The sequence below is a fragment of the Podarcis liolepis genome, assembly GCF_965112155.1.
Source record: "Podarcis liolepis genome assembly, chromosome: 9".
Lineage (NCBI taxonomy): Eukaryota > Metazoa > Chordata > Lepidosauria > Squamata > Lacertidae > Podarcis > Podarcis liolepis.
Window position 1 is genome coordinate 38,043,830 of NC_139564.1, and position 13,943 is coordinate 38,057,772.

The following is a 13,943-nucleotide window of genomic DNA, read 5'->3' on the forward strand; positions in this document are numbered from 1 at the left end:
AAAGGCCAGCTAAACAGAGAAATGTAACAAGCAAACAAAAACCTGTTTAAAAATATAGCAATTCTCCACTTGCTTGGAAAAGTTCTTGGTTTTAAACAATATCTCATTCACAAAGAGTTTATGTCCTTACTTCATTTCATACAAGGCCATTTCCTAAAATTGTCAATGAAACTAGAGGGTGTTTTGTTTTTTTTAAAACCCAGGAACATGAACAAATATTAGTTATGAAATATCTGTTGCTCTCCTATCTAATAACCAGGGGTACTGAAAGCACTTTAAAAGACAACTTTCAGATTATTTTTTGTTTGTCTCAGTACTTCAGATGTTGGGAAATCTCAGCTTTAAGAGATTAATCTTCTTCATGGTAGTAAGGCAATGAGCATTGTTTCAAGGCCTCTCACAGAAATAATTTAAAAGGAAGTATCATGTTCTTTGACTAATCTACTCATTTTGTTGGTCCTGATGTTTAACTGTTCCATTCATCAAACTTCGTTCCAAATGAAACTGAGACATTCCAAACTGAGACACTGATACTGTAACACAAGTTGATCACACACAAAGAAGTAAAAATACAAAAGAAGTGCAGAAGTAACAATCTCCATGAAAATGTTGCTTCATATCAGGAAATCAGACTGACCAATTCCAGCTACAGCTATTGAATCTGGCAGTAGGACTTAATGAATACTGATGTCTAGAACAAGTGCTTGTACTTCAATTAGGTAACGAGTTCATTTATTATTATTATTTGTTATGTAGATGTGACAGAGGTTAACCCAACATAATTAAGATAGCATTTATAGATAGACATATACAAGGCGGAGGGAGGAAAAAGAAGATAAAGTTTGTTCCTAGCAGAAGAAAATCAAGCATAAATGTTGCACAATTTGTGAGCTAATGATTAATACAATGTGTGAGAGATCTCTCTTTCTGGTTTAACAAGAAAGACTGATGGCCTCAATTTTCACTATTGCTTGGAAGTGGTCAGTTAACCCTGGTAATGAGTATAATGATTAATGCCTACTATGCCAACACACAGAAGGGCTCAAAGCCAAACTCCATGTTTCTGACACCTCTAAATGGGCACAAGTTAACTTACAACAATGCATTTAGCCAAGCAATTAACCCTGATTTAGCCTGTCAGTCACTTTTTGTTTTAAGTGTGTGTGTCTCCTGTTAAGGGACAATAGTTTTGCCAACTTCTTTAGTTGAAGGCCTCTACAAACTGCAGGCAGGAAGATTTTCAACAGCTTTTAAAACAACAACAAGAAGAAGTAGAAGCAGCCATGAAGCTATTAATGCTAAGAGCCCTGCTAAAAGAAGCAGCAGCTGGTGATATTCATAGAAAGTATTCATATACAATGCTGAAAATAAGTTGTTCCAACTCTGAAAATGCTGAAAATAAGTACAGCAATTTGAAATAATGTGAGGACTTCAATCTACTTAAACACTTGATTAAATTTTGAAATAGTATTATTGTGAAACCCCTATATTTGACAAGCAGGACAAGAAAAAGAAGACACCTAGCTTTATTATAGGATTCTATAATAAGAAAAGAAGATTGGAAAAATTCATGGATCAGAAGGCTATATTGTGACTACTAGTCATGATGTAGTCTGAATACCAGACTTTTTCCTTAATGGAAATATAGCTTGTTGATACATCAGTTGCAACATGCATCTGAAAAATATATCTTATTCATTCATTGTGTAGTTTGTAGCCAAGGCTGCTTCCAGCAAAGGATTCATAAGAAGGCTTACATCTAATATAAATTTGTGCATATTGTTTCAGAGTATTGTTTACATACATTGTTTACCACAGAGTAGTGGTAAAACTATTGTGGCATTTTATCTCGATTGTTAATACATTTAACCTTATTTGTCACTGCACAAAATGAATTCTCTAGAAGACATTCACACTTTAAATGTAACACAAAATTAAGAACACACTAAAATACAATCAATTCAATGCTGAAGTCCAAACCAGCGCCAGAAAGTAAAACAGAGGTTAGGCATATAGAAATGGATAACAATACACAAAACAGCCCCAAACGCTTCATGTTAGCTGAAAAGCAAGCAACAACCATCAATGTTCAGAGGTAAATATATATGGTTGGTAGCATTTTTTGGGAGAATTCTTTTTTTTAATGTGGGACCACCAAGCAAGCCTTTTTAAGAAGAGCGTTCCTCAGCCAAGAGAACACTGTCAAATAAACCCACTCCAGACTTCACTCATCTAGAGGAATCATCTGTCATCGATGTCTCTGTCAGCTTCTTAGCCCTCAGTCAGTCCACCACTGCAACTAGGCACTGAACTGCTATATGCAGGCATGATGCTTGGGAGTCCTGGTATAAGTTGTAAATGTTCTTTTAAACACTGGTCAGTGCTCTCAGAATGTTATCCAGCAGCAGGGCAGGGAGGCAGTAGTTGCCTGACCTCCCATCACTGGCATCATCAGTGCTCCCACCACTGAGTTTGCACTGTGCTGACCATGCCTCCGCCTTGACCTTTGACCTCTCCCTCTCAATAGGCAGTGATGCCAAGTAAGGGCTGTGGCGTCACCCCACTGACTACTGTTGCTATCCAGGGATGGGTGGGATAAATATTAATCTATTTTTTTAAAAAAAATGAAGGGACAGAGCTCAGGATAAATTATAGTTAATCAGAAAGCTTCTGAGCTCTTCCCTACAATTGCACCAGTGAGTGGGCATTGGGGGAGGCTCAGCTTATTTTTTAAATGCACCATCTGAAGTTTTCTAATTATATTAAAAGGCAGGCCCAGAACTAGAATTAATGGGAAAGATTGGGGAAACTAAGAATATGTGAGAGGAAGTGGAATATAAAAGGAACCAAGGAAGGGAAGTCTGTCAATGATTGTATTTTTGAATGTAATAGAATATGTAACTCTTTTTTCCTATTGTTTATTACTTTCCGTTTTTTCTTCTGTATCAAATGTATCAAAATGCATTATTATTTTTAAGGCATGCAGATACATTACAACAGTTGAGTCTCTTTACCATTCAGGACTACTCTGCTGGCCAACAGTTCACAGATGCAATGGTGATGGAAAAGTAGGAATTATATGCCATCATCACTGCCACAGAGGAAACCCTATGACAGTTTCTCATGTGTGTTTGACCATGCTCATTTCAAACTGCCCACCTTTGTTGTCCCAGTCATTGTGTTGCCTCAGCCCTCCAGAAAGCTAGAGAAAAGATATGGCTCTACATATGATCACCATGAACTAAGCCAGATATTGGGTCAAATGTTATGCTGCACAAATGCCATGCCATCATATTGCGGGAGCAATATGTTTGGCAGGCTCCCTCCCAAACTGCGCCAAATATGTGTTCTACATCCTGCAACATTTAAAAGTTCATTTCCAGCATCAGTTATTCCTTCACATTTCTCTTCCTGTCCCTGTCTGATTCTTCCTCCAGCTTCACAGCTAAATGTTCAGTCTCCATTTGTAAGAGCTGGATCGCAGACTAGGTGGTTAGAGCAAGATTGTGTGCATCATATTCAGTTTTAGAAACACCTGACAGTTGGTCAGATAGCAAATTGAATTTCTTCTCAAGTGGAGCTAGGGCTGCTCTCCAGTCCAAGGCTAGGGCTTGCCTTATTTTATTAATGTACACATCTGCATCTCTGGCCTCCTCCATTGTAGCAACTACTTTCCTGCCTTTGGGGGCTTTCATGATGCTTTTAGCCATGTCAGTGTCTGAGGCCTCCTCTGAAGCCTCAGATAAAGCTCCCTCTAACTAACCTTGAAGGTTTGCTTTTTGGTCCATGTATACCTTGAATTATCTCCTTGCCGAGGCTATATAAAACTTTTGATTAGATGTCAATATGATCCACTTTGCTTAGATTTTGTCCCAGGGCGATTGGAGACACAGAATTATGCTGCCATTTAACTTTCCAACAAGCCACGCCCACCCCTTTCTTCGCATTTCTAACTTGCAAGGTTTTAACATTTTCCAAACTAGGGGATACTGTGTCCTCAACAAATTAATTGTGAAAGAGTAAAGCAGAGACCAAGCAATAAATCACATTTCAATTGGTTCTAATAAATCAAGACTAAATGTCACACTCTTATTGGGGATAGAGACATTTGTGTGCCTGTAATCAGTATAAAGGCATATTATTGTAAAATGGCTTCCTCTTATGTTTCAAACTGAATAGCACACAAGTACCGACAAGGTGACCCAGTGGGAAAACAAATATGAGATATCCGTCCCAATTCCCAAAGCCTGTAAAGTTCCCATCTTTCAATTTGGCATTTTATGTTTGATTCTGCAGAAATTTCTCCTCACTGCTAGGCTATTCTGTTTTATGATGGCAAGTCTAAGATTATTACTTTCCAACAGTGTTGGCTTTCATTAGCTTTTGATTTTACGTGCTAGTGCATACTAAACAATGAGTGCTGTTATTAATTTCTCCCAATAGTATATCATTATAATGACACAATATCAGAGCAAATAAGCACCTATCACTTTCACAATTTCAGCTAGCATTGTTAAGCATAGCATTTGCATGCATTATGCGGTGCACAGGCTAACAGAAGTGTCTTATTTCTGGATCCATGTGGCAGAGAATGAATGATTGAGTTCTTGGCTTCAGGTATCAAATTACATTTAGGAGAAATGTGAAACTCCCAGACACAGAGATTAATAAAGTTGCCTTTCCTTTTTAAAGATTATGTTCATTCCAAATGCACAGACAAAGATTGCAATCCATTGGTCCCAGATATGAAAAAAAGGAAAAAGAGAAAGAAAATGCACAAGGATCAAGAAGACAACTCCCATTCCAGCCTAAATTACCTAATGACACCCAGAGTTCTGAGGTTCATCCACATAGACTAAAGAAAATGTTGGGGGGGGGGATAGAGTGGGAGGGGAGCAGTAGGACCCTGCATTATTTTTCACCAAGACTTACGGTTTTCTAATAATAGAGATCCTAGACTGCTCTGGCCAATCCTACAAATAGCCTTCCCACTTATCCATGTTCACAGCCAAGGTAACTATTAGTGTACAAATCACTGTTTATCTGCAAATAGCCTTTTCAGTGCAAAGTTCAACCCTGTAAGTACACTGAAATGGATCTAGATAATCAGTGCCATCCAAGTCTTGCACAACAACCATCCACTTGAGCACTTTCCAAAAATATTACATTGGACATTTGGCTAAGAGCTGGAATAGTCCTTTAAGATGGTTCAGAACTCACCTTCTAGCAAGCAGGTATTTATTACTTCCTGCTCAATATTATGAGCCAGAAGCAGCAACGGTCAAGCAAAAAGATGGCACGCTGTACTCTTCCAAGCACCTTGTTTATGTCCCTAGGCCTCAATAACTGAAATTAATCCCAGTTCACTAGAGACCCATTTAATGGCAATGAAGTGGCATGCAAATTATTAAGGATGCAAATTTCCAAGTGCTTAGCAAATAAAGTCACAGAAGACTCTGAGATGAGCTCTTCATTGTGTTTTGCTGGATCCACTTCTGACTTGCATTCCCATCACTGTCTGTTCTCATACACCACTCATATCTGCCTGTAAACCAAGAGGGCAAACCAGAAGCACCAAAAGGGAGCTTAGGAGCAATTATATCAACTGAGTCATTTCCACAATCCACAAAGCAACCAGGGCTTTGACAGGACCACCAGCCATGCTAATGGAAATACTGCAAGTGCTCTCATAACTCTCTCTAGGACCCATCAACCTGAAATTGGATTGTTCTCTCACCCATGCAGAGAGAGGAAGACACGGCAAGCCTAAATCTCATTCAAAAGTGATTTGGCCATGAAAGGAGAGAAGAAAAATCCCCCTCATTCCCATACCATAGCATGACCTTTAGCACATGTTGGGCCACTGACAACTGGAGGCAGCCCCATGACCTTATGGCTGCCATGACAATCCTGAATTACCTCTACCTCTGACAAGTAAGCCTTAACATGGATGTTGAAGTCTCCCAGAACATCCATTCTGGAGGTTCCTCCTCCTCATGTCTGAGATCCAGAGATCCGTGTCCAGAGGAGGGCAACCAAAATGGTCAAAGGCCTGGAAACGATGCCTTATGAGGAATGGCTAAGGGAGCTGGGCATGTTTAGCCTGGAGAAGAGGAGGTTAAGGGGTGATATGATAGCCATGTTCAAATATATAAAAGGATGTCATATAGAGGAGGGAGAAAGGTTGTTTTCTGCTGCTCCAGAGAAGCGGACACAGAGCAATGGATCCAAACTACAAGAAAGAAGATTCCACCTAAACATTAGGAAGAACTTCCTGACAGTAAGAGCTGTTCGACAGTGGAATTTGCTGCCAAGGAGTGTGGTGGAGTCTCCTTCTTTGGAGGTCTTTAAGCAGAGGCTTGACAACCATATGTCAGGAGTGCTCTGATGGTGTTTCCTGCTTGGCAGGGGGTTGGACTCGATGGCCCTTGTGGTCTCTTCGAACTCTATGATTCTATGAGATCACCACTATCAGATCAGGCAGACGGAGAGCGCAGAGATGGGTGATACAGGATCTCTAATGTGCCCCAGTAGCTGGAGGGGAGGGTTACTCCAAACAAGTGTTCACCCAGATAGTAAACCTAATGAGAGACAGAGAATGCTAATAGGCAACTTCAACCCCCACCCCACTGCAAACACCAAGTCTATGCTAGCGCTGCATCGAAAACCTCGTCTAGCTAATGAACACCAGTAATTCTCGAAAACAAAACACACAAGATAGTATTTTCTGAATTTGAGTAGAAAAATTGATGTCATTAAAAAAAAATACACCACCATCCTAAGCAGCTTCTGTTTGTAGCTAACTGTGCTGCTGAATCAGCTAAAATGGTAACTCGCTCCTTGCCCCTTTTTAAAATGAAGGGCTTTAATCAGGTAACAGACTAAGCTTATTCCATCTGTACTATGCACCTAACACCTTCCAAGCTTTCAGTTTGACTGTGCTGTTGCTATGTAGTTCACACAAGTCTGTAGCAACAAGTGATGAGCAACAACTGAACACTGATCACTAACAACTTGTAAATGAGCCATCGTAAAGGCTTGCCTTTAATTAATATCTCTCATAAATGTTCTTTGCCAAGTTTATTATGTATATAGCATTACTGTCCTACATGTCACCTTACAGAGTAGTGTAAGCAAACTATACAGATCTCTGTCTTGAAGAACGTACAATCTCAATTTTGTTAGTAAAAGGAATAACTAGGGGAGAAAGGTAGAGTCAACAGGTGAACGCAAGCAATCATGCCTCTCTTCTGCTGCATCTTTAGCACAGTATTTGAATGTGGCTAAAATCTCATTAGATGAGGAGGGAAGCTAGAGTCGGAGGAGACAAGATCAGACTATTGCTACATGGAGCAGACCCACAACTTATGTGGAGCTTACATTCCAGGGTAGCGCCTAAAGCCAAAATTATGTATCGTCAAAACACACTTGGTGCAATGGCAGTTGGGGTTGCCAAAGTCCCCCACCCCCATGGATACTCTCTTATTTTCTACCTCGTTTTTAATTTTTTGATTTATTCTGCCAAGCACCTAAAGCTGAATGGGCACAACTTAAGTGTGCATAAGTTGCAGGTCTGCTATACTTTTTCCTGACAGAAAAGTAAATTTAAACTCTAGAGGCTAGAAATGGTCAACAGTAGCATAATGCCCAAGTAAAATACATAGAGAAAACCACTGAAAAGAAGTACTCTAGTCACCCTTGTATACATTGCCACCGTATGTCTCTCTAGTCACTACAGGATGCAGAATCACTTTGAAACTGTGGGAGAATATCTGCTGGCAAATGAGTGGGAGGGGGAATCTGAAAACATACCGATTCTGTGAATCTAATATTTTTGTTAGATTAAGCTCTATTTTCCCTCTTTTTTCTTTCATTTTTTTTCTGGGATGCTTAAATTAAATTAATTGTCAATTCCAAAGGTAGCAAAACAAACATGACAAGTACAGTGGTACCTCTGGTTATGAATTTAATTCGTTCTGGAGGTCCATTCTTAACCTGAAACTGTTCTTAACCTGAGGCACCACTTTAGCTAATGGGGCCTCCCGCTGCCGCCATGCCACCACCACGCAATTTCTGTTCTCATTCTGAGGTAAAGTTCTTAACCCGAGGTACTACTTCCGCGTTAGCGGAGTCTGTAACCCAAAGTCTTTGTAACCTGAGGTGTTTGTAACCTGAGGTACCAATGTAATTGCAAAAGTTTTGAATACAAGATGGACAGAGAGCTATTAATCTGCCTCTGGGTCCCTATACCAATAAGCTCCCACAAAGGAATATACATGGATGCATATAAACACAAATTCAACCCTGAGACATCACCCCAAACCATGGTTTGCATCTCTAACCATAATTCTAGCGCTCAAACCACAGTATAAGCTTCCAAATTTACACCAGACAACCCCTTTCACATTTCATTATCTCAGTGTTCAGCTTCATAAATTCACTCCTGTTTCCACATGCAGCAGTCACTGCAGAGTGATGGCCGTAAATGTGACTTGTTAATTCAGACATCACACCAGTCCATAGATAACACTGCCCTTGCTTACAAACCCAAATCAGATTCTTCTATTCTTCTAGCCAACTGCAATTCAGACATCCTGCCAAACTATAGTTAAGCTTGACATCTACATTGAGCCAAAGATACATTCAGAGGCAGAGTTGGAGGTTAGGAGGACAATGTGCCTGTCACTCAAAGCAGCAGCCTGCTTCTCTTTCTCCTTTTATCCATATAAGAAACACCTGGTAAAATAGAATATGCTGTCTCACATCATCTAGTAGTGAGTTTTTCCACTCAATAAATTTGGGTATTCCAATGAACTTTATAATGCTGAACTTTTCAACAGTGTGTCATCATTAAACACCCTAAGATAGTAACCTCAGTCACACTCACTTTGAGTCCCATTACATCCAGCGGAACTTCTTAGTAGGAAGACAGAGGCACAGAATTCAAGTCCATAACTCTAGAGGAAAATTAGTTACCCGAAAACTCTGTTTTGCTGAATTGTTCTATTTCCAGCCCTTCACCTTTAAACCTTTATACTGATAGGTACAGTTGAATGGCATGAACAGTCTAATATAGTGCAGGACACAACACTACGGAAGGGAAGGTGTGTTAACTAAGATCAAGAACAGGACAGAAAGTGGAGAGAAATTGCCAGGATAAAGGGACAGGACTGTCAAATGAAGCTGGAGCAAATGAGTGAAAAAGAGTAGGGGATACAGAATAGTCCAAAAGATGGTTTTCAGAGTGAGAACTAGAGGCAAGTATGCGTTCTTGAAATGCCTTCTTAAAAAACAAATCACTTATTTCCAGGCACTTGAAACCCATGCTTCTTAATGAAAAGTAGATTCCTCCCCAGGCCTAAACATTTCTTTTTTAGAAGGAGAATGCAAATGCTTATCAATCTTAAAAGGGTGGGTTCATGATTGTATAACTACCATGCATAAATTAGCTTTAAGCTACATTTGTTATTATTTATGGATTTCTGAAGAACAGTTGGATGCATCATCTGCCTGACTCTACCCAGAATCCCCCTCCAGCTTATGAAAGGTTTGGACATGTTTATTTGTGGCTACAGAAAAATTATTTACTTCTTCTAGCAGATGAAACAAATCAGGGTTTAAAATAAAGTTATGGAAATGTGAATTAAAGCTTAGAGGCATACAGCAGACTGCGGCCAGGTGTTTTGTAGATAAAGCTGATGGTGCATACATCTTTTGAATCATTTTAAAGTGATAGTTCTTAAGGTTAAAGGCATTGTGGAACATGCAATGAAAATTCCTTATAATCATATAAGAAAGAATATAAAAGAAGAACCCACATGAGGATTTACCTTCCACGGCTCTTTTGAAAAAGACTTTACAGCTGCCACAGGTAACTACTCCATAATGACACCCAGATGCCTCATCTCCACACACCAAACAGACTTTGGAAGGTCTTGAGGATCCAGACGACACACTTCTCAATGAGGAGCTATGAGGGAGGGGAAAAAACAAGTTTGATCAATTCAAGTCATACGTGCCACAAATAATCTCCAATTCATTGTTATGTGTGTTCAATAAGGGTCATGAATTTAGGGAGCCACAACCCCTTGACATTGGCATTGTTTGTGTTGATAGATTTCACTTGTAATATGAAAACCACCCATAAACACACAGTGACTGTTTTTGAATGTCACAGTAAACTATCGTTATGGATTATCATTAAGGGAACAAGCCTAGTTTTCCTTCAGGCTCTCCTCCAGAGCTGCTGTGAGATCATAAACCTTTGCTTATGATTAGTCACATTTAAGTGTTGCATCTAAACTGTAAATTTTTGGTTAATCTTAACTATAGTTTATTGAAACAAGTCAGATTATAATAAGCCACAGTTTGAAGCTGGCTTGTTTCAATTAAACCGTAGTTAAGATCAATCAGAGATTAGTGGGTTCAGATGACATGACAAATGGGTTAAGCAAAAATAAAAGTGAAAATGTCTGAATTCCTCCTCACAGCTACAGAAAGAGCAGGGGAGCAGCGCAGCACAGCAGGATGCTGAGCTCATTCATATCGTGATGAACCATGAATTATCAAATGTTCAAGTGCAGTCAGACTGAATGAGTGCCACAAACTCCATCATCATTTTAATTTATTACTTGCCCTTCACCCTAATGCCCAAGGGTGGATTACAACAATTTAAAATACAACTTTAAAATAGTTTTGAAAACTTACAATTTACAAAAACTGCAATCACAAAAAACCCAACTCCTCCTTGGAACCTACTTCCTTTATCTCCTCAAAATCACCAAGGAAACATATGAAGAATGCATTTACACATTACAGTAGGCTATCCATTAAGAAAAAAACAGCATATGCTTTAGAAACATTTTTTATGAAGATCAAATGCACAGGCATTAAATGTGGAGATTAATGCCAAACCAAATTACATCTGAATGTCTGATGTTTTATTGTATTTTTAATATTTTGTTGGAAGCTGCCCAGAGTGGCTGGGGAAACCCAGCCAGATGGGCGGAGTATAAATAAATTATTATTATTATTATTATTATTATTATTATTATTATTATTACTACTACTACTACTATACTCACTTGCCTGGGGGCAAGTCCCATTAAATTCAATGTAACTTACACCTGAGTAGTTCTTTAAATGAGTGCACTGAAAAGTTCTACTCAAGTATGTCCATTAGTCACGGCCTGATTAAAAACCTTAAAATTAGTGACTCACAAAATTTCACTAGAATATTTCTGTCTTTGTATACACATACACCACTCCAAATAGCATTCTGGTAAGTGCAAATTTTGAAGGTTATATGTATATTGGTTCACATATTATTTTGGAAACTGAAAGTTTGGTGGGTTCTGTGTTAAATGTGTACTGAATTGAATTTCTCCACCATCCCTAGCAGGCAAGTGATTTCTCCACTCTTTCAGCAATGCAAGCCAACGATAGTATAGCAGTCTCCCCACCTCTGATGGCAATTGCTTAAAAGCTTCCTGTAAGCACTTTAACTACCGTATAGTTGAAGCTCTGGTTTTCCCAGTAGTGATGTATGGAAGTGAGAGCTGGACCATAAACAAGGCTGATCCCCGAAGAATGGATGCTTTTGAATTCTGGTGCTGGAGGAGACTCCTGAGAGTCCCATGGACTGCAAGAAGATCAAACCTATCCATTCTTAAGGAAATCAGCCCTGAGTGCTCACTGGAAGGACAGATTCTGAAGCTGAGGCTCCAATACTTTGGCCACCTCATGAGAAGAGAAGACTCCCTGGAAAAGACCCTGATGTTGGGAAAGATTGAGGGCCAGGGGTGCCGACTTATAAAAAATATTGGGGGGGCCCATACCGGGGTCCATACTGGCGGCAGGATGGCAGTGGTGCTTTTGTATGCAAGAACCGGCCTGCTCTCCCCAGGCTTCGCGCCGGGAGGCGGCCACCCCCTCCTACCAACGTCACCTTAGCCGAACCCAGAAAAAAAGCCCCGCTCCAGCGGCGGGAACTCCCGTCCCCTCCATTCTCCCCTCACCCCGGTCCCTCGCCGGCGACGAATATGCCGTTCCTCGGCCCCGCGGCTCCATTCCTTTCTAAAGTCCCGCCGCTGGGGGTCTTCCTCTGACTGACCGACCTGCCCGCCCCTTCTCAGGAGCTCCCGGTCACTTTGGGAGGCCCGCACCGGAGTCCCCTGCGCAGTTTTTGGCAAGGTGCCTAATAATTTTCTTAAGAGCCCCCCCAAACGAATTTTTGAGGGGGCTCGGGCCCGCTCAGGCCCCATGGAGTCAGCGCCTATGTTGAGGGCACAATGAGAAGGGGACGACAGCGGACAAGATGGTTGGATAGTGTTCTCGAAGCTACCAGCATGAGTTTGACCAAACTGCGGGAGGCAGTGGAAGACAGAGGTGCCTGGCGTGCTCTGGTCCATGGGGTCACGAAGAGTCAGACATGACTAAACAACAACAACAACAACAACAAGCACTACTCAATTCACATACTGGTCCCATCAGGAGTGCTGCCCTTCCCTAAATAAAACGAATGTCATTTCCCTGCTGTTCTTTTTCCTGGTAACTTCCCCTTTTCTTGTAATTAAGTTCTCTGCTCTCCATAGCTATGACAGCCATTCCCAGAGTCTACTGCTTCTGAGGCATTGAGGATGCCATAGTACTGATGAATGGGGATGTGTGAGATTTCATCTTCTTCTGCTAGGTGCATCTTGGGCCATAAACATCTTTTTTTGGCTGGTCTCTGGGGCTAGAGCATAATTTCAGAGCTAGAAGTCCTGCCTTAACCACGGGAAGTATTTAATTTCACTATTATGCACATCAAGGGAGCTTCAGAATCATATGATAATTTTATATCCATGTCTGTTACCTTTAACCAAGCATTAGATATAGCAACCGGAATGAATGCCCAGGGAAAAGACAGTTCTCTAAGGGAAAGGAGTGCTGCTTAGCAAAGAGAGAAGGGGCTAAAGCCAAAAGAGCTTCAAGGGAGGAATCTAGGTTAGGATTTAGAAGTGACCATTTTCCTAGCACAGCTGGAGCTCAGGGCTCTTAGCTGATAAAAGGAGGAGGAGGAGAAGCAGTTGCAGTAGAAGTGGAGAAATATGCATGGGCACTGCTGCTCTGTGGCTTTTCCCTGCTCCTGCTAACCTCTGCCTGCCTTGGTAGACTCTACGGCTGCTCTATGTAAGTATAGCTTACATGTTGGAGGGGAAGCAATTTTCAAAAGAAAGCTCTGGGGGGTAGTGAGCTTCAAGCACATTTCAGGTAACTGGCTTGCTCATTACCCTTGCTAGCTAATGGCTGGTAGTAATTGGCAGCAATATCTGAGACTGAATTCATACATGCCACTTAAAGCACTTTTGAGACTCTCTCCTGCTGTCGGTATGCTGGCATGAAAGTTTTAAATCAATTGATGGCCGCGGAGGAAGATGCCCTTTTTCCTTTTAAAGGCTGTGTGTGTGCTCCAGTGTTGGAAGGATGATTGCACATCTGACTATTTTAGGTTTTTAAAAGGGACGGAGGGGACTGTGGGTTCTTGCACAACGGCAAGGCATGGTAGGCCTTCGACCCAGGCTTTCACCTTAGCAACTCCTCTGCTCAGCTGCAATCACACAGGACAAATCTGACAAGTCTAATAGCAAGCAAGATGGGCAGATGTTAGCAGCGCCTGCAGTTGGGGAACAGAAAACAGGAGTTTCCAGTGGTAGGGGAAAGAGCTGTCCAAAAGTTCAGTGCACGTTTACCCTGGCTCTTACACAAACACTCCAGGCAACAACTTCAGCTATTGCTACACCTCCTTTTCTTAGCTATGGTAGAAAGGCTCAGGTCTAGCTGAACTGTGGGGAAAGACAACTATTTGATGGCAAGGACTGACATTAGGCAAAAAGAAACAGATTCAAGAGAAGACAGCTTGGGAGCACTTGAGAAGGGCCTTAACTTGGAGGATTTCTGCT

The 13,943-nt window shown here is 41.0% G+C and overlaps 1 protein-coding gene across 22 annotated transcripts in view; it reads right to left on the reverse strand.

Moving 5' to 3' along the window:
• The window catches only part of NR3C2 (nuclear receptor subfamily 3 group C member 2), a 136,912-nt gene that overhangs the window by 45,594 nt on the left and 77,375 nt on the right, over positions 1-13,943 (reverse strand). For 11 of the 22 annotated variants that reach the window (XM_083519929.1, XM_083519921.1, XM_083519928.1 and 8 more), the window contains one exon: positions 9,831-9,970. In XM_083519929.1, the coding sequence (XP_083376055.1) occupies positions 9,831-9,970 (140 nt within the window). Of the gene's footprint in view, positions 1-9,818; positions 9,971-13,943 lie in introns of all 22 variants that reach the window. The other 11 variants (XM_083519920.1, XM_083519933.1, XM_083519917.1 and 8 more) reach the window with 1 other exon arrangement.